Source organism: Protopterus annectens, chromosome 7.part0 (assembly GCF_019279795.1).
Source record: "Protopterus annectens isolate FY-2018-M chromosome 7.part0, PAN1.0, whole genome shotgun sequence".
NCBI lineage: Eukaryota > Metazoa > Chordata > Ceratodontiformes > Protopteridae > Protopterus > Protopterus annectens.
This window is the reverse complement of record NC_056739.1, coordinates 315,513,065-315,533,038: the sequence shown is the minus strand read 5'-3', so window position 1 is coordinate 315,533,038 and position 19,974 is coordinate 315,513,065. Positions and strand designations below refer to the sequence as shown.

At 41.8% G+C, this 19,974-nt stretch overlaps 1 protein-coding gene across 1 annotated transcript in view; it reads left to right on the top strand.

Annotated features, from left to right (window-relative positions):
* EIF2D (eukaryotic translation initiation factor 2D) overlaps positions 1–19,974 on the top strand; it is a 486,000-nt gene that overhangs the window by 103,418 nt on the left and 362,608 nt on the right. Inside the window, exon 4 of the mRNA XM_044076862.1 lies at positions 8,149–8,239. Within this exon, the coding sequence (XP_043932797.1) occupies positions 8,149–8,239 (91 nt within the window). The remainder of the gene's footprint in view (positions 1–8,148; positions 8,240–19,974) is intronic.

The following is a 19,974-nucleotide window of genomic DNA, read 5'->3' as shown; positions in this document are numbered from 1 at the left end:
TTGCTGTAGGACTTCCTTTTAATGAGCAGATTTTGAAGTATGCCATGCCTTAGAACAATAGACGATCCCTTCTCCTGTGAGTCTATGGTGACAAGGAAGTTCTGACTGGGTGGAGCACATCCTTCAGTGTAGATGCAGAGAAAAGCTCTCATTATATAGAAACTCATTTTTTCCTACAGTTCTTCAGGGTCTAAAAATAGATGTGACATACAACTGAGGTTTCATTCAGAAATCTGTCATACTTGTGACATTTTTGTAGGTATAACAGGAAGTTCATCTTTCATCAGAGGGCAGACAGTAGATAATACTGTACAGAAAATGTTTAATATGGAGTGCAGACACTGGCAAACAGTAATGAGACACACTAGTTAAGGAAGTGTCTGTGGTACTGAAACAATGCATTGTTTCTGTCATGTTTCTGATATTGAACATTGATCGGAAATAAATGCTTGACCTCATGTGATAGTCGTGACCTGAAACTGTCTATAAGCTATTGAAGGTCGTCTGCCCAGCCTAATTTTATAACTGCTGCTGATGCATTTTAAATGTACATGATTTTCAAGGCTTTCTTGGGATAGTTTTAGATGGGCTTTGATGTAATTTTAAAGGTGCTGTGTCCTAGATATCTGACATTACTTTGACATCTGTAGTTGCACCAAAGCAGTTATTTGTTTGCATTGTCTGCACATGGAGCAGACTGTCACGAAAACAGGTACTGCCAGCCCAGCTATCTGGAATTTTGTAAATAATTATATGTCATTTTTGAATATCAACATAATTCATATAAGATACTTGTGTTACAAACGTATTAGACCTGTATGTCAGGTGTATATCAAACTGCTGGTACAGAAGTGTGTGTTGAAAATGTTTTTGCAAAGTGCTTAAAATGGTAGCCCACAGCATGCCTTACTGGAATAGAACAGAAATGTATGTGCACTATTGTAACTAGATGTATGTGTTTTAACAGTGGAAACTGGAGTACAGAAGGTTAACTTCAGAAAAATAGTTGAAATTAAATTACTTTATCGCCACACAATAAAAAGGTGTTATCCTTCAGTTAATGCAGTAACCAACACAATGCCTAGAACTAGGGAACTTTCTGTGTTGTCTTGGAAGTGTTTTATTGTTTTATGACTTCCACCATTTGCCAAAGGTCTGAAGGAAAAGCCTTTGTTTATGTATTTTCACAGGTAGATACTAAACAGTGCTAGCTTTCAGCAGTGGGGGTTTTACCTGGGAATAGAGTCAGATGACAAGGAATGAGGTCATTCTGCAGTAATATCTGAGATATTAATTTAAGAATTCTGAGAGGAGAGAGAATTCTGTATTCTGTCTTGGACCTGACCAGATCATTCACCTCATCTGTCCAGCTGCTCTGATTAAGTGTACTAGGGTATAGTAATTCTCTTAGATATAGTTAGAAATATAGTGACGCTTAGCTTAGATATTTTCTTTATTTACTTGAGACTGTCCTGCAATGTTATTTTAAATATTTCCTGTGATTTTGAACTCTGATGTCACTGTAATTATGTACTGAGTATTTTCTTGTTCTTGTATTATTTATTATTAAATATATTTAAACATTTCATCTTTGTGCTGATCTGTCTAGAAATATTTAAGTTCTGAGAGTACTTGCATATTTATTTGGTGATACTGCGTATGCCACTCCTAATAGCCTTGCTGTTGGTCAGACTACTATTTGTATTAACAGTAACATTGCACAATAAGATTGGACACCCTTTGTTAAAGTAGCTGATAGAGTTGGCTGGTGGCAGTGATAACTACCTTTATAGTTTGGGCAAAAAGGGGCATAGCTAGTAAACCTGTGTCAGTTTTTTCCAGGTGTGTGTGTGTGTGTGTGTGTGTGTGTGTGTGTGTGTGTGTGTGTGTGTACAGCTACTTGGGCAGGGACACGAAGCACACTGGTTGGATGGAGAGGGTGCTGGAGGTCTTGGGTTGGCCACTCAGCTGGGATCTCAACTCTGTAGCTGTGCCAGTGGGGAGTCTTATTGGGGGTCTGGAGAAAGAGGGAGAAACCAGCCCTGGAATGGCTGTGGTCTCTGTGTGCTGTTAAGGGAAATTGCACTTGATGCAGGAGCTGTATCTAGAAATGCAGTGTGTGTACCTGTCATCCTCCCAATGTTTGGCCCCCCCACTGGCGAGGATTGAGGTTGCTTGATTACAGGTCTCGTGGGGGGTGTCACGCAGACATTCTGATCTGAGGCTGTGAGAGGGAATACCAGTTAAGAAAATTAAACGACCAATGGTAGGGAACTGTAGTTGTAAATGTGTTCATTCTCTCTTGATACCACTTTATTCTTTTCAGTGTTGCTCAATAATCTGTGTCTTTTCCTGTAGGTAGCCAACATTAAACTGCCTTTTCTGGAAGAGATGCTGGTCCCACTGCCACTGGAATGTACATCTAATCCATCTAAATGTAGACTCCCTTTAATATGGCCAAAAGTGCAGGAATGCAATAATTACACACCAGCAACAAATATAAAGTAGCAAATTATACAGTAACACTGCTGGAAGGCTTCTCCTTTAACTGTTATTTTCCTGACTCTGAAACATATCCATATAACCATTTTTTTAACCGTTGTTTACCTGACTGTGAAACATATCCGTATAACCATTTTTTTTAGCTGTTATTTACCTGGCTCTGAAACATATCCGTATAACCATTTTGCTTAACACAATTGATGAGGGTTTAATTATATTTTGTATGAATTTATATAGGAAACCACATGGTGTGTCAACTTAAGTTGTTTTTTTTTTAATCCTGCTTAGGAAATCACAAGGTAGACTATCTGGTTCGGTAAACGTCAATTTTTAATTCTTACCCATGACTGTAGTTACATCTTCAGTGCTTAAAATTGCTATCGTTGTGATATGACACTCTGACATATACTTGTTTAAAATACATTTGCAAAGAAATTTTCTGAAAATCCAATTGTGTTTTGTTAATGGATGACCAAAGATCTTCATTGTCAGGTGCAGTGCGTGAAACAAGCTGATACACAGTGATGTAATAGTAAAAGTTTCTTGCACTTCATCAGAATCAAGCACTGAAGGATTTGCTATTAAAAACTGCTTTTTGGGAGAATAGCAGGACATGGATCTAGATTTCTGAGGGAATGTGTATGAAACAATATGAGATGCATTGTTGTTGGCAAAACATCTTTTAGTTGACATTATCTTGGACATACTCTCACAATGTGGCTATTATTGGATGCGCCTGTCTGTGTGCGAAAGCTGCAATACTTCCCAAGTGGAAACATTAGTTAATTAGTAGATAATCTGTGTCATCTTTAAGAAGCCATACTTCAGAAGAGAACTGTAAGAAAAGGACATTTTACTTGCTAAAAGAGCTGAAAAGTACTGTTTTCTAACATTTTGTGAAAGAAATGAAAACAGGTTTTAGTTATTAATGTATCTTGGGCCGTATCTGTGAGTCCAGTAACTTCAAAAATCGACTGACTGAAAGGCGGAAAGACAGCTACTCTCAAAACTCTCAGTAATGCCAGTAAAGCATTTTGTCAAGGTTTCACCACATGCATACCCACCTGTGGGACTGTACTTTTCACACCCCTGCTACTTATAATGCCAAAATCACTGTACTTCAGAGTAAGAGGAATACACCAGTGTACCACAATCCAGTACTTAGGCTAAATCTGCAGTCACAGGGGTATTTACTAACTGATCCAAGGATCTCCATGTCGCTCATGTAAACATTATTCAGTGATTTGTCTCCAAGCTGGGGAGCTCTTTGGTCAGCCTTCAGTGTGATTTGGTGATGTTCATCATGCAACCTTACACTGCCCTGTGTAGTCTAAAGTACTTTGAATTAAAATTTTCCCTGTAAAAGACTGAGAAATTTCCCCTGTACCTAGTTGTGCCAAGAGTAATTGACCTCCTCATTGAGGAGCACAACCCTTTAAGTCCAAGTAACAACCTAGTAGCCGGCCATTAACCATCTTTTGTCATCCACTTGTAAAAAGCACAAATTAGGGACCATGGATTTGTACACTTTCCTGCTATCTCTGCAGCCAGCTTGGTGGATTTTGGCATCCTGAGGCCATGTAATAGTTGTTTCATGCTTACCGACCACCAATTAATTCTAAAGCAAACTAATACTATGTATGACTGATGTAGTTGCACAATCTCAGTAGAGGCAAGGCTCACACTTAGCAACACAAACACCACTAAACAGGTTGTCAGTCGCGCACACACACACACACACACACACACACACACACACACACACACACACACACACACACACTATACACTTCTTACATGTAGACCCACATATGCTGAGGCTCTTACGTAAAATTCCAAAACCTCAAAGGCCTCCTGGACATCACACTCAAAACAAGTGTCCACAGCAACCTCCAGAGGGCACTCTGCTAAGATAACTGACACCAAGATACATACAGTGTCATCCAAGATGTCTCAACGTCTAAGTCCATAAGGCAAGCTGTCACACAACAGAATATTTTAGTCCTAGGAGACTCTGTTGTGAGATGCACAACATGTCCCACTCACCAGACTGTGCAAGACGAGAGTCATGATCATCTGTCTTTTAGGAACCAGGATTCGTCAGATCATGTATGCACTCAAGTAACTGCACCACAAGTACCGTCAGGTCATGTATGCACTCAAGTAACTGCACCACAAGTACCATTATGACTCTATTTCAGCCTGTGGGTATGTAAAATGATGTGAGATGTATTTCCCTGGATTGTATGAAGAGAGAGATGGTAGATCTCTCGGGCTGTGCATCCCAAGCCAGTCCAAACCTATAGTACATCAGCATTCTGCCTTCTCCAGGGATGATGCCACAGTACCAACAGAAGATAATTGACATTAATAATTGGCTTAGTGTTTTGTATCACTGTAAGAGGGTACAGTGTTTGTCTGCCTGGGAAGACAGAGTAGACAAGGATAACCTACACCCGTCTCCCCTAGGTTTTCAAATATTAGCTAAAACTTTGTCCACCCTCCTAGTGCAGTGTTAGCCTAATAAACCTACCAACATAGCTAATGTAATTCAGAATAATTTACAGGTGTTGCTGCTCAGTGCTAGGAGTGTAAACAAGAAACTGCACATCTTCAAGCTTTCCTCATCTTGTAGAACATAGACATCTGTGCGGTTGCCAAGACTTTGTTTATAGCCTTCTCTCGAGAGCTTCAGTCCCGGTTGTGCCATTGCAAAGGTGAAACCTGTAGACCTGCACAGACCTCTTCTTCCTACTTATGTCTTCTTACATGTAGACCCACATATGTTGATGCTCTTACGTAAAATTCCAAAACCTCAAAGGCCTCCTGGACATCACACACAAAAAAGTGTCCACAGCAACCTCTCTCAAAGTGGAGGTTAGCTAGTTGTTCTACATTACAGAAGTATCTTGCTTCTTTTTGCAGGTGGTGCTTTTCTGTGCTTCTAAGTGTGTCACCATCTCATTTTTCTAATGCTCTTCTTATGTTGTGTAACTGAAACAAATGTCTCCATTTCTTCCTTTATTTATTGTTGACCATTCTTTACCCCCCCCTCTTAACTTTTCTCCAAATTTGCCTTTTGTGGTGCATTTCTTTCCATTGTCTAAATATCATGCATTATACCGTCCCTGTAGTTTGCCAGGATCTTCCTCATTCTGTCTGTTGCAGATCTTGGCATTATTGTGAGAAATACTTTTATTTTCCTTTCATGCCCTTTGCATTGAGAATTGCCTACTTTTTAAAGGGAATAGGTTCCACTAATGCTGCCACTAGTAACCATTTTCTCCATGTTGGCATGACTTGTCATTTTTTATGAAACCTGCTGTGCATTTAACTCCTTCATTAGATTGCTACCAGTTGTCTCTTGGTATAAAGACATGTAGGAGTTAGGTTTATTTAATGTGTGCCCTTGAATGTATTTTTTTAATTTGTTGTCCAGGTAAACTTGCTTACAGGGGGGAACATGGTTGATAGGGAGGTCCTAGTCCCAACAGAGAACCTGTGTAAGTACCAGTGTAACAGTTAGTAACATCACTGACATTAAGCTGATAATAAATTGAGAACATCGGTCATCACTCATTGCTTTGGTGTGCACATCTGTCTGTGACTGAGAGGTGGGTTCATAATCTTGAAAGTATGGGTAGAATTCAGTTGTGTGATTGCTTGATCAGGGAATTCCACAGAATGTAACATAAGAAGGATAGCTCCCCAGCTTTGCAGTAAGTATGTGGTATGGTGGAGAAGTTTGTTGGAAAGAAGAGATATGTTGGCAGTACAGAAGGTCTGATACGGGTTATCATGTCACAAGTTACATAAAATAGAAGGAACATTTTGCTGTAGAATGAAGTGGGCATAGGAGAACTACTCGTAGGTCAGAGCAGCAGTGGTGATCAGCCATCCAAGTTTATGTAAAACTGCACAGACATGGGTATCATGGGTTGCTTATAGGACAGCTCTTGTACTCCTAACATATGCAGAGCTGGATTTGGGTTTGTCTGCATTATTAATATGAAGCAGGATGCAGCTACTATGCAGGAAGAAAGGCAGAAGAATTGGACTGGAAATTCTGTTTAGAAGTGGGGTAAGAGAGCCTTGACACTGTTGCAGTATTCCCAGTTTTGGATGTTTCTTTCTCATTGTAGAGGAGATAAGCTCCAAGAATGACAATGCCTAATTGAGAGGAAAGTATTGGAAAAACGTCAACTACTCATTCAGAGGACAACATTAAGGCTTAATAGCCAGTGATTGTGGTGAGGTTGGTATTGTGTCAAACTGGAGAACTTTCTGGTATGTAGCCTTGGTCTTAGAGGCATTAAGGATTTGGGAATAGTTTAAAATACAGCTTTCTAATGTGGAAGGGGAGAATTATAGCGTGGCTGTCACTGTCATCATCTGCATGTTAATAGAACAGTGATTAGCCCAACTTATCGTCCTGAAAACTAGTTTTTGAGCTGTCTGACTGCATGAGTTGTTAAAACCAAATTAGTTGATCGAGCAGCAGAGCATCAGCTATTTTTTTTTTTTAATTTAACATTTGTTTACCGGGAAAGTTCAACTTGGAATGAAGCCAATTTTGAGCAGAGCCCCGGGGAGAAATGCTCCAGACGCATGTCTTTGTAATGTGGGAGGAAACCCACCCGAATGCAGGCAGAACATGTAAACTCCGCACAGAAGGCACCCCAGCAGAGAATCAAACTGGAGAACCTCTTCCTGTGAGGCTACAATGCTACTGCTGCACCACTGCACCGTCCTATAGAAGCTGTAGTATTGAATGCCATGCTGAACTGTGGGAAGAGCATATCTGTACATAGTCTGCTCAGGATAGTCAGAACATAGTTCGGTAGGTGGATCATTGTGGTCTTGTCAGGATTTTTAGGTCTGAATCCATTTTAGGAACTTGTTTGTTATTACTTTATAAACAGGAAGTTACGTCTAGCTGTACATCCTTGTCAATCAGTTCAGTATGCTCACAACAGAGATGGGTTAGTAGTTACTGACAAAATCCTTTTGCCTTCCTATAGGAACTTGGGTAATGCGGACTGTCATAAACATTTGTATCTGTGGTGTTATCGACATCGTTTGCTTTTACATGTAATATTAATGTGTATTATATAAGAGTAGAAATAAAATCACTGACCAAGGTGGAATCCTGTATTGTATAATTACAAGCAAACACAATCAGTTAGTTCATTACTTTATACAAGTTGGTGGTGAAGTGTAGCAAAACTGGATAAAGTCTAATGTAAATACCCTGTGTGTGTTATATATACATACACACACACACACATATATATATATATATATATATATATATATATATATATATATATGTGTGTGTGTGTGTGTACACCCACACATAATGTGGATGTGTGTGTGTGTGTAGATATAGATATATAGATATATATTACACATATATGTATAGCAGTCTTGTAATAGTTAACTTTTTTTCTGCAAAATATAACTTGTTTTTCTGAGAACTGTGTAAATTCACTTGTTAATATAAATGTACTGTGATGGAGCTTTTCTCCCTGGGCCTCAGCTGAAAATGGGTTTTGCCCAGTCTGACTTTTCTAGCCAACAAAGGCAAATAAAATAAAAGAATGAACAAATATTAACATTCTGTTGCGTGTGTGTGTTCCCTTTTAGATCTTATGCTGCCAGGAGTTGTTGTGCCCTCTTGTGGTCTTCCAGAAGTACAGCAGGGTGCACTCTGTGCTATCTCCGTAGTTGGAAATCGGTATGTACCAGAACACAAAGCTTTCCTGTTGTAGTAATTAAGCTTCAATACACGGAAGCAGCAAGTAAGTTTGTGTGTGTGTGTGTGTGTGTGTGTGTGTGTGTGTGTGTGTGTGTGTGTGTGTGTGTGTGTGTGCACGCGTGTGCATCTATATATGTATACTGTTTGTGAATAAACCAGGTTTGGGGGATCCCGGTCCTACTCTATCTGGAGGCTATGAGGGTTTGGTAGTGGGCGATTTCATCTCAGCTGTTTCTGGTAGTGGCATGCAATCTGGGGAAATTCAACATTTTATCAGACAGTGTAAGCAGGAAGTGGCTTCTTCCTCAGAAGTGATCCCTAAATTTGAGGTGAGGGGCACAGAAGTTTTCTTTTTTGGCAGTCCCATATTTCAAATCTGTTTGCTTCCCTTTTCATCACCAAGGGCAGCAGTTGTTTCATCTTAGTTCCTCCACAGGGACAGTCACCCAGGATAGCCCCCCCCCCCCCCCCCCAGTCTCCATTTTACTTATCCTCCTACCTCTCTGATAATACAGTTTCTTCAGAAAGCTGCCCATTGCAGAGCGACTCTGATAGTCATTACTTCTTTTTGGCCCCATCAAGTATGGTTCCCTTTAATGTGGTCTCTTCTAAGGTATCCTGTTTGGGTGCGGGATCCTGTTCTGGATCTGATCTCTCACCCAGCAGACTTGGACCCACTCAACCTCCAGATTTAAAAACTAACTGCATGGTTTCTCCATTTCCCTTAATGGACAGAGATGTCAAGCTTTCAGAGCGAGTGGTTCACGTTTTGTCCTCTTCCCAGAAGTCTTCTGCAAAGTGTATGCTAGCAAGTGGAAACGCTTCCCTTTTTGGGCTTCTAAAGATTTGGATCCATTTTCAGTGCCTCTGGAGGCTATTGTTGATTTCCTTGTTGATCTGTTTCATTTGAGATCTAGTAATTTCTCTATTTAAAGAGCAGTTAACAGCTATTTCCAGCTTTCATATTGATAGAGATAATACATTTGTGACAACACTGAAGATATCAGAGGCCTTTCTCAGAGGATGAACTTTCTTATAGATTCATAAGTTCTTAGATTAATCCTAGGCTAACTGCCCTTATGGGCCATTCTAAGCCTAGCTAGTTACACCATGTGAGAATCAAACCCTGTACCTTGTCTCTGTAAGGCAAACACCTTAACTATTATGTTACATCTTCTTGTAGTGCCCATCTGTCTGCGACCCTGTCCCTCCTTCGGATTTACCTTTTATGCATTATGTTCTTGCTGGACCTCCTTTTGAGCCTTCAGCAACAGTTTCCTTGAAGTTTTCTTGGAATACTTTATTTTCCTGGTTTCTGTTACTTCATCCAGGCATGTGTCAGAGCTTCAGGCATTATCCTCTGTGGCTCCATAGCTTGTATTTCACAAAGACACGGTATCTGTCAGACTCGATCCTGCTTTTCTGTCTAACATGGTATCAGAAAACACCATGAATCAGGCCATTCACTTGACAGTGTTTTTCCCCAGTTTTTCAAAGGAGAATATTTGCTTCATTGTCTTGATATTCACGGGCAACTAAGGTTTAATTTAGAAAGAACCAAGTCCTTGAGAAATTCTAAACAGCTGTTTGTTTCCTTTTCACAGGCCAGGTTGTGGAAGCCAGTATCTAAGTGCACCTTATGTAAGCAGCTTTATGATTACATTTCATGAAGATATAGTTTGAAAGGAAAGACTTTACATTGCAAAACCGAAGGGTCACTGTACTAGAGCTATGGCTACTTCCATGGCTTTCTTCTTCAGAGTTCCTATAGATGACATTTGTGCTGTGGCTGCTTGGTTGGGTTCATATATCATTGTGTCTTACGACTACAAGTTAGATATTCATTTGAGGTCTAGAGCCTATTTTAGTTCCATCATAATGTGGAATGTGATATCCTAGGACCTCCCTGGGGGTGAAACATATCTGGGGACTTTGTCCCACAGATTGAACTCAGATGGAAAAGACAGCATCGGATATGAAAGTTGCTTACTCACTGTAATGATAGATTCATGTTGTTTGTTTCCGTTCACTTCAACCTTCCCTCCTTGCCTCCTGCTGTGTTTTCTGCTGGACATTAGATGGCCGAGTTGTTGAAGCTTTTCTCTTCTTGTCCTCCTTTTTGGGGTATTACTTTATGATCGTAGAGTTAACAGTTGGGATTTCTTTTAGAGGAGCAAACTCAGTCTGAGTTAACTGTAGAGAGGGGAGGTACGATGGGTGGAGGAAGAGGAATTTGGGGGCTGAAGTCTTTGGAAATGTCCGTTCTTTGATCTGATAACCGACAGGCTGAACCAGACCAAAAAATTCTTCACTGATCTAGCTTTATGGTAAATACATAATTTTTGTTTTTCTAATTTTATACTGTCAAATTGCATTCTCTAGGTGCATCTTGTGTTGCAATTTAATTTCCAAAAACTGAGCTCAAAAAATGGTCTCCCTGAAGCAACCATTCTACTCCCTGGTTGCCTGAAACTCCACATTATTTGCTGTGTTTGTATATAACACAATGTAAAAACCACCAGAACTGACCTAGGTTTAATATACCTCAGTTCAGTAACTTACAAATGTAGTCTTTGGCTAATTCAATACCAAATGATTCCTTGCCAAACTGTGTCCAGTCCACATCTTGCTTTTAATGTAGTCCAACAAATCCATCCTTTCCTCTCATTCCAAAACACCACAACTTCTCAGATTTGCCCACCTTGTTTGTCTTCTGCAGCAGCTTATACGTTCAACAAATAAGCTACCCTACTGGCATGTGGGTAGCAGTGCTCTGCTACCTCTCTCTGGCAACCTGCCAAAGCTCAGAGCTCCTCCCACTGCCTGTCTATGGGCGTGATGGACCAATCAACTGGCAGTACAGGGACCACCTTTCAGACCCACTGATAGGATCCTTTAGTTTTCTAGTGCCATAGTAAGAGAAGGATCTCTCTAACTGCTGAGCTCAGATGAGAAACACTTTGGGGTTTCATTTCCTCCCCTTGCCTTTTTCTATCACTGCTTGAATAATGTATTCATAGGTTGTTACTAGGCTAATGACCACTAGTGCTCTTACAAGCCTAGCTGTGCATTCTAAACCATTGAGCAGCATTTTACCTTCTTCAAGGATGCTGCCACAATACAAACAAAAGATGATGTCATTCTAAGGGGGTGCAGTATTTGTCAGCATGAAAGGAGATGGACAACAGACCACGCTGCTTTGCCAGGGATGGTCTGCACCTCTCCCCTCTAGGCTCTTGAATGTTTGCTAAAACATTGTCTTCCCTCATAATGCCTTTTTTAGGCAATGCCAAACTGAAAGTGCTTCCGACATAGCAAATCAAAAACAAGAAAATCTAAAGGTGTTGCTGCTCAAAAAACTCCACTCCCTAGAAGCTCCATTTACTGTAGAGAATGCTGGTGTCTGTGCGGTCACTGAGACATGGTTTAAAGCTGCAGAGAGCACACCAACAGAGCAAGGTTGTAATGCCTTTCACACATTTAGGCCAGCTACTTCACAGGCAGGGACTAAAGTTGGAGGTGTATCTGTTTACATCAAAAGTAAATGTACTTCAGTGCTGGTCAAACAGGACAATGCACCTGAGCTGCTCCTTGTTCAAATCACCCTAGGCAAAATCCAGTACCACTTCCTTGCAAGCTGTAGGTCCCCCTCTATGACCCAGGAAACACATACTATGTATTTGAACTTATTAGAAACACTGACTATCCAACCCACTACCATATTCATGGGTGACTTTTATTACTGCACTATTAACCAGGAATCCTATATGACACCAAACGTACATACACAGAGATTCCTGGATTTTGATAACACCAACTCCCTGGACCAGATAGTCACTACACCAACCAGGGGTGCAACCATACTGGATCTGGTCCTCACTAATATGGGAAAGTGCTGCACACCCCCTACTGTAATGCCATCACTGGTAAGGTCAGACCACAAAATGGTCTCCTTTTGAAGTAAAAATAAAACCTGGACCCCCAGTTAAACCTGGAATATTCAGGAACTATTCTAAGGCTAACATCCTGCTATTAAGTGTGGAGCTGGCAAAATCTCAAGCCCCCATCAACCCCGAGAACACTCCTGCCTATGCAGAACTGTTCACTGAAACCCTGTACAAGCATGTTAATAGCTGCATAGAGGCAGCTGTACCCACATGGAAAAAGTACAGAGCTAACTCAAAAAAACAAGCCACCCTGGTGTAATCATAGAATCAGTAGGCTGTATAACAGGAGGAAGACAATCATGGCAAAAATTAGGAAGTGCAGCACCCAGCAGGTAAAAGCACTCTCATCAAACTAAACAAACAACTCAGAGGACAAATAAAGTCTACCAAAGCCAAATTTGAGGTAAGTTTGGCCTCCGAGGCCAAGGGCGACCACAAAGCATTTTTAGCAATGTTTGCAACCTCAAAGGCAATACCCAGTTGTGTGGAGAGCTTATTGTAAATGGAGCTGCCTATACTGACCCAGAAGGTACAGCAAACCTCCTGACTGATTAAATTCACCTACAACTTTACCCCCTCTCTCCCCCTCAACCTTCCCTCAGGAAATATCATCAAATGTAACTCCCTCTACTATCACTAGGGAACAGGTCCTTAATGCTCTCTCTAAGACCAAGAACACTGCATCAGTGGGCCCAGACAGTATCCCAGGATGCCTTCTAAATAGCATGAAACATGACCTATCAGGTCCTCTGGAATTACTATTTAACTGTAACCTCAAAACAGGCTTTGTGCCTCATGAATGGAGAAAGGCAACAGGCATCCCTCGGGACAAACGTGGGCCACCTACAGAGCCTGGAAACTACAGACTCATAAGTCTCTCTAGTCTTATATGTAAAGCCATGTAAAGAATTGTCATGGAGATGATCAGCAGAGCTATAGTAAACCTTCAGACACTGGACCCAACCCAGTTTGGTTTCGTCAAGGGAAGATCATGTCTATTCTACCTGGTGGACTTCTTTGAGAAGGTCACCAAAGCAATGGATGAGGGCAAAATCGTTCACACTGCTTGCCTTGACCTGGCCAAGGCATTTGACAAAATACACAACTCTGGCATTGTTGACAAACTCAAGAGGTTGGGTACAAACTCGTATGTCACCCGGTGGATAGCCAATTGGCTCACAGACAGGACCCAGGAAGTTAGAACTGGGAGGGGGGGGGGTCCACCTCAACAAAGATGCCAGTCACAAGTGGAGTCAATCAGGGATCAGTCCTTGGACCGCTCCTTTTTGGCGTTTACTTCTCAGAAGTCAAGGCCAGTGTCTGTGGTCTCTGGCTGACTAAATTTGCAGTTGATTGCAAATTAGGAGCTGTCATTTTTATTTATTTATTTTACATGTGTTTACTGGGAAAGTCTGACTGGAGAAATAGTCCTTTTCAGCAGAGGCCCAGGGAGAAATGCTCCACAAATAATATCAGTTACAACAGTACATTGAATTACATGTGTATGAGGCACACTTAGCAAAGCAAATAATTTAGCAATAGTATACAAAAAATTCTCAGAGCTGTACAATAGATAATAAAAGAAAATGAAAATTAATACAAATTTAGAAATTATCCTAGTTAAGGTATACAGTCAGACTTGGTGATAAACATGGCTGAATGAGTAAGTGAGTAGAATAATAGAGGTTATTGAATCTGACACTGACACAAACAACTGGTATCAGAGCCATGGACTTAAACTAAATGCCAAGAAATGCATAATAATATCCTTTGGGAAGTCATTCATCCCTGGTAATTATCATATTGACAACACGCCACCTAGAGTTGACCAAGTAGTCTGGGACTTAGGGACACACGTGCATAGTAATCTAGCCTTTGACCATCACGTGTCTACAGTGGTGATGAAATCTTTCTCTGTTGCACAACTTATAAGCAAAGTTATGGCATCTAAATCCAAGGACGTCATTGTTCTACTGTATTTGGCATTCATCAGACCTGCCATCGAGTACAGTGTCCCCTTTGGTTTGTACCTAACCAGGCATAGCCAACAACTGGCATGTCCACAGAGGTTCCTCATTAAAAGAATACAGGGAGCAATTAAAATGTCCTATGCATACCACCTCAAGGCCCTATTCCTGTATTCCATCTCCTACAGGCTTTTGAGGGGAGATCTATGCCTGGCATACATGGCATTGTCAGACTCCACTCTGGACATCCTGCATATCCACAAAACAGACAGCACCAGAATTACCCGTACTAAAGACTTGAACCTTGCCTGTGATATAAATGGGACCTGCTGGAGAGAGAGGTATGTATCCCAGAGACTGCCCTATCTATGTGAAGCTGAGTTCCTCCTTAACCCATTTCAAGTGCAACTTGGACAATTAGATAGGAAACTGGAAATTCATCCCTGGTTTGATGCCTGTGTATCTAATGGATACAGGTAACTTGTAAATGGTTCATCTCCCAGGCCCACGCGAACACTTGTCAAGGGTATTGGAACTTAGAGATTTGGGATGCATGGCTAGGCTTAAAAAAGCCTTTGTGGTCATTTGCCTAGTAAACACCTATGAACCTATGGAACTGTTTGAGTCCCAAGTATTGTATGTTTTTTTAAATTGGAAAATTATATGCAATCGGGGTTTTATTTTTACTGCAGTGTAAGATTTATACAGTTTGTTTTAAGCTTCATTTGAAAGTTTTGACATGAAAACTTGCTGTTTTTGCAGTTTTGTCTTTGGGGTTATGATTATTTGAGGTGATTGAGTAAGTTGACAGCATTTTAAACTTTTTTTTATTTAAATAATGATTTTGGCACCATTTTGTATGTTAAACACTTCTGATAGCAATTGTTCATACGTTTATATTTTATTCCTTGTCAAAAGCTGTTTTATGATGTTTCTAATTATTTGGGGCTGAAACTAGCCTTTGTTCATTAAAATTGGGGACTTTTGTGCTTTGAACTGTGTTACTAAAACTACAGTCATTTTACTCAGTGCAGTATTCAGAAATAGATTTCAGATTGCTATTTTGGGAGAATGTAGTGGGGTTTGTCCTGGACTGACTGTGCAGCTAGTATTTGGTTTTGTGCTGGCTATTTTTTTTTTATCCCCTGACTTGATAATTTAGGTATGGTGCCCCCCCCCCCCCGTCTATCCCTTGTGCAGTTAAAAAGCATAGAAATAAATCAAGAAATATGCCTCAGCCTGTGGCTTGTAACTCCACATAAGCCCATAAGCCTTTGGTAGACTATTTGACATCTCGCTTTCTTTTGCCTCCAGGTTCCGTGGTGTGAAGTTAGTATCACAGCTGTGTATGACATGAGGGTCAGACATGTCCTCTGGGGCTGTACTCTTTCCTGGTTCAGGTATGAGGGTCAGACATGTCCTCTGGGGCTGTACTCTTTCCTGGTTCAGGCATGAGAAAATCAAACACTTTGGGTACGGAATCTGTTGCCAATGTTGATATGTCTCCCCCAGGGATTCCCTCATTTGTGTACTGCATTCAAAAAAAGAGACAGAAGACCCACCACATTGCAGGACAACAGTCTGTGAATGTGTTTCCACCTGAGCTGTTGGCTGTGACAAGATCCCTTGATGTCCTTCTGTGTCGTCGTTGCAGTATTCATTACATTAGGGATCCCCTGCCAAGGGCGACCCAATGTTCGGCCAGTATACCAAAGCCTTTAGGTTGCTTTAAGGTACTCCTTACATCACATACATGCTCCTTGCGTAGTGTATGGCATAAAGGTGATGCCTGGATGTACCATCCTTAGAACTTTTTTGCCGCCAGTCTGAACACCATCTTTTGATCATCGCTCTGATCACCTGAGTCATTGCAGGTTTCCTAGCCATTCAGATAAGTGCCTCATTGGGGTTTTTTGACTTACCCTTTTTGCTTTTAACATTTGTGTTGTTGTGGGGTTTTATGTCAATCAGAAAGGGTAAATGTCAGTGTGAAAGACAGTTTCCCCAAAAAGACAGTCACGGGCAGTGTTTGTTCTGTTAAGGAGCTTCTCACAACCATACATCCTGTACGATTTGTCAGGCTTTTGTTCCAAAGACCTTATGTAGTCATCTTTCCTCTCTCATCATTTATCTTGAGAACCAGCGTCTAAAGCTCTTAGCAAAAGACTCTATAGAGGGTACTTCCTGGCCTGAGGGTGAGCCATCCTCATAGAAGGCCAAAAAAATCTATTCAGATTCTTCAGCTGTGCCTCCTCTACTGGACATCTCTCTTGAGGCTGGTGAAAGCCCTGAAGATCGTCCGGTTTCTGGACTGCATTCCTCTGCAGCAGCTGCACTCCTGACTTCCCCTGGATGTCCTCTGATGTCTTGCAGACATCTGCTTTTGATGCTCAGAGGGAACCATGGCTGATGATCAACCAGTTACTGGTTAGGGAGGAAGTCCCAACTATGATTGAGTGTAGGCTGGTGTTGGAGCCTTCTTCATTTCATAAGGTGGACGTTCCTTTAAAAAAGAAGCAGAAGACAAAACATATTACTTCTACTCTGAAGGACCCCCCAAAGTGAATGGCAGAAGTTTACACGGGGGTTGTTCAGTGCTCTGGCTTTGAAGCATCCTCAGGGGGTCTCTGTCCCTCCTCCTCCTTGGCCATCTTCCCCTCTCAAGAGATCTAGGGATCAGGATTCCTCTGAGGAAGATGAGTATTCGAATGAGGAATCCTTGGCCTATTCTACCGAGTTTCTTTCCCCTCTGGAGTATGGCTCTGAGGAAGAGTGTACTAGTACTGAATCTCCTTTTGAGGAGGTTTCTTTTGGGGGATACCATTGCCAGAATGATGGAGTGCTTTAAATGGGATTGTTCTCAAGTGTCTGAAAGTGCAGAGGAGATATTATGAGCTCCTTCATATGGAGTCTCTCAAACCCTCTGCTGTACCTCCTGTTTTGGCTGCTTTATTGAATGCTTTCTCTTCTGCTTCTCAGGCTCCAAACTCTCAGGCCGCTGCTCCTAAGAAACCAGGCCAGTTTTATAAAGTGCCTGATGACTGCAAATTCCTTTACAAGTTCCCATCTGCTGACCCTTCGGTGGTCTCTGTGGCATCTATAAGCCTTCTAAATTACTAGCCTCGACTAGGCTTCTTCCTTCTGATAAGGACAGCAGGGCTATGGAAAGGCTGGGTAAAAAGGTTTATACTCCAGCTACCCTAAACTTTCAGGCTGTTAATTATCAGACTCTTCTACCAGATATGTTTTGGCTTTTCTTTCTCCGGCTTGTCAGTTTATTTATGACCTTCCTGATTCTGATGGCAATAATTCTGCCTTGTCTCTGTTAGGGGCTTCTTCCAAAGTAGCTCACCATTGCATTAAATGTGTTTATGATACAGCAGATGCTTCCTCTAAGGCTGCTGCTTCTTGCTGTGTGTTGAGATATTCCTGGCTTCGACTTCAACCTCTGCCTGATGATATTAAGACTAAGGTGATTGGATGCTCCTCTGGATAATAAATGTTTGTTTGGTGCTGCTGCAGCTGAGTTGTTTAAGTCCCTGCAGGAGAAAGGCAAGGAGTTACAGGATCTGAAACATATTTGTGTTTCACCACTGCCTAAGTTTCCGAGAAGGTACCCCACTAAACCAGCTTTTGTTAGAAGGCAGTCTTGTCATCCTAAAGACAAGAAGGGTGGTAGCTAGATTCCCCCTTCTAAGTCTACTCAGACTCCTCTTGCTCAGAAGCCTTCCTTTCCTGATAAAACAGGTGCTGTCTGACTACCATTTTCTTCCTAGACATATTCTTTTTCTTCATCCTTCTCTGTCTTTTCCTGTTTGGTTAAGCGTAACCCAAGATTCTTGGGGTCTTTCCATCATTCACCAAGGGTATTTTATGGTTTGGAACCCCCCCCCCCCCCTTTATGGACATTCCTCAGCCACCACAATAACAGTTGAGCTTTTTTCTACAGGTGCTTCAGGATCTTTTGACTCAGAGGGCTATTCAAGAGGTTCAGGCTGCTCAAAGGGGGAAGAGGTTTTATTCCAGAATGTTTTTGGTCCCCAGGAAAGGATACTTGGAGACCCATTCTGGATATTTCTCATCTGAGTACTTTTCTGAATGTTCCTTCCTTTCAAATGTTATCCCTTCAGACTTTATTCCCTTTGCTGCTTCCTCGGGCTTTATGGTTCCTCATCATCTCAAGGATGCTTGCATTCATATCAGTATTCATCCCCTTTTCAGGAATTTTTGCATTTCTCTGTTGCTTCCTGGCATTTTCAGTTCTCCGCTTTGCCCTTTGGCCTATCTACTGCCCCAAGGGTATTCACCAAATGCCTAGCTCCTGTGATTGCTTTTTGCAAGATTCAGGGGAGCCAGGTATTTCCTTACTTGGGCAACCACTTATTTAGGTTCATAGGTGTGTACTAGGCTGATGGCCCTGGGGCCTTTACAAGCCTAGCCATAGGATTACCTTGGTATCATGCCACCCGACCTTAGTTCCCAGTGCCTCTGTCGAGTAGAGCCACTGGATTTATCCCAGGGTAGATTTTCTATGTCCCATCCACTCAAGATTTCTCTTGAAGAGGGTCAGCGAGGTGCTTTGCTTGACATGTATGGCAAGTCTGTTTCATAGCATGGGCAGTCTCTGAGTTATGAACCTGTCCTTCCAGTACATTCTGTTGATTGTGGTAATGAGGTTGAGGTCTCTGGAGCATGTGGTGTGGAGGAATTGGGATTTCTTTAGATGTAGCATTTCTAACAGAGCTGGGTCAGACATGAATTTGTAGGTCAAGCAGAGATCGCCTCTAAGTAGACGATATGAAACAGAGAATAGTTGGCAGTTTTTTGAGTCTGCCCATATAGGACAAGTGTTTAGGATCCTCTTTGTGAGGTACTTTTGCAGCCTCTCCAGTTGTTGCAGGTGTCTAGTGAAGTACATGCCAAATGGGGCATTGTACTCTATGATTGGCCTAATGAGGGAAGGGTAGAGGGAGACAATGACCTCTTTCTTCCTGAATGCAAAACCCTTAGTAATGAGATGTGCCACATAGAGGGGGCTTTCTGACCACAGTGACAATGTGGTGATCAAAAGAGAGGCTGCTGTCAACCTGTGTTCCCAGATCTCTTGTAACGCCTTCTGTGTTCAGTGGACTACCATCAATGTGGTAATTCATGGGAACCGGGTTTTTCCCAAAGGGGATGAAGACACATTTTTTGGCATTGAGCTTAAGGCCATGGTTCTGACACTAGTCATTGGTCTCAGTGAGGCCATTCTGTAGGATGTCAACATCACTTGGGGAGTTAATAATAGCTCCCAACTTGCAATCGTCTGTGAACTTTGTCAGCCAGAGTCGCTTCTTGTTGGCCAGGACTTCAGAGAAATAGATACCAAACAGGAGAGGACCCAGGACGGAACTTGGAGTCAGCTACTTTCACACTGTGGGTTCTATCTGTGAGCCAGTTTGCAACCCACCTAGTGGTATAGGGGTTGATGCCTAGCTTAGTGAGTTTTTCTATGATTCCTGAGTGGGGAATGGTATCAAAGACCTTGGCTATATCAAGGCAGGCTGTATGAACCACCTTGCCTTCATCCACAGCTCTGGTGACTGACTCAGAGAAGTCGACCAAGTTGAGCAGGCATGATCTACGTTTCACAAAATCAAACTGTGTGGGATCCAGAATTTGGAGATTCCCTATATCCTTGTTTATTAGGTCCATGATGATGCAGTCCATAGCTTTGCATATCAGACTCGTCAGGCTAATGGGGCGATAGTTCGCAAGGTCTGTAGTCGCTCCTTCTTTGTGGAGAGGGACGACTGTA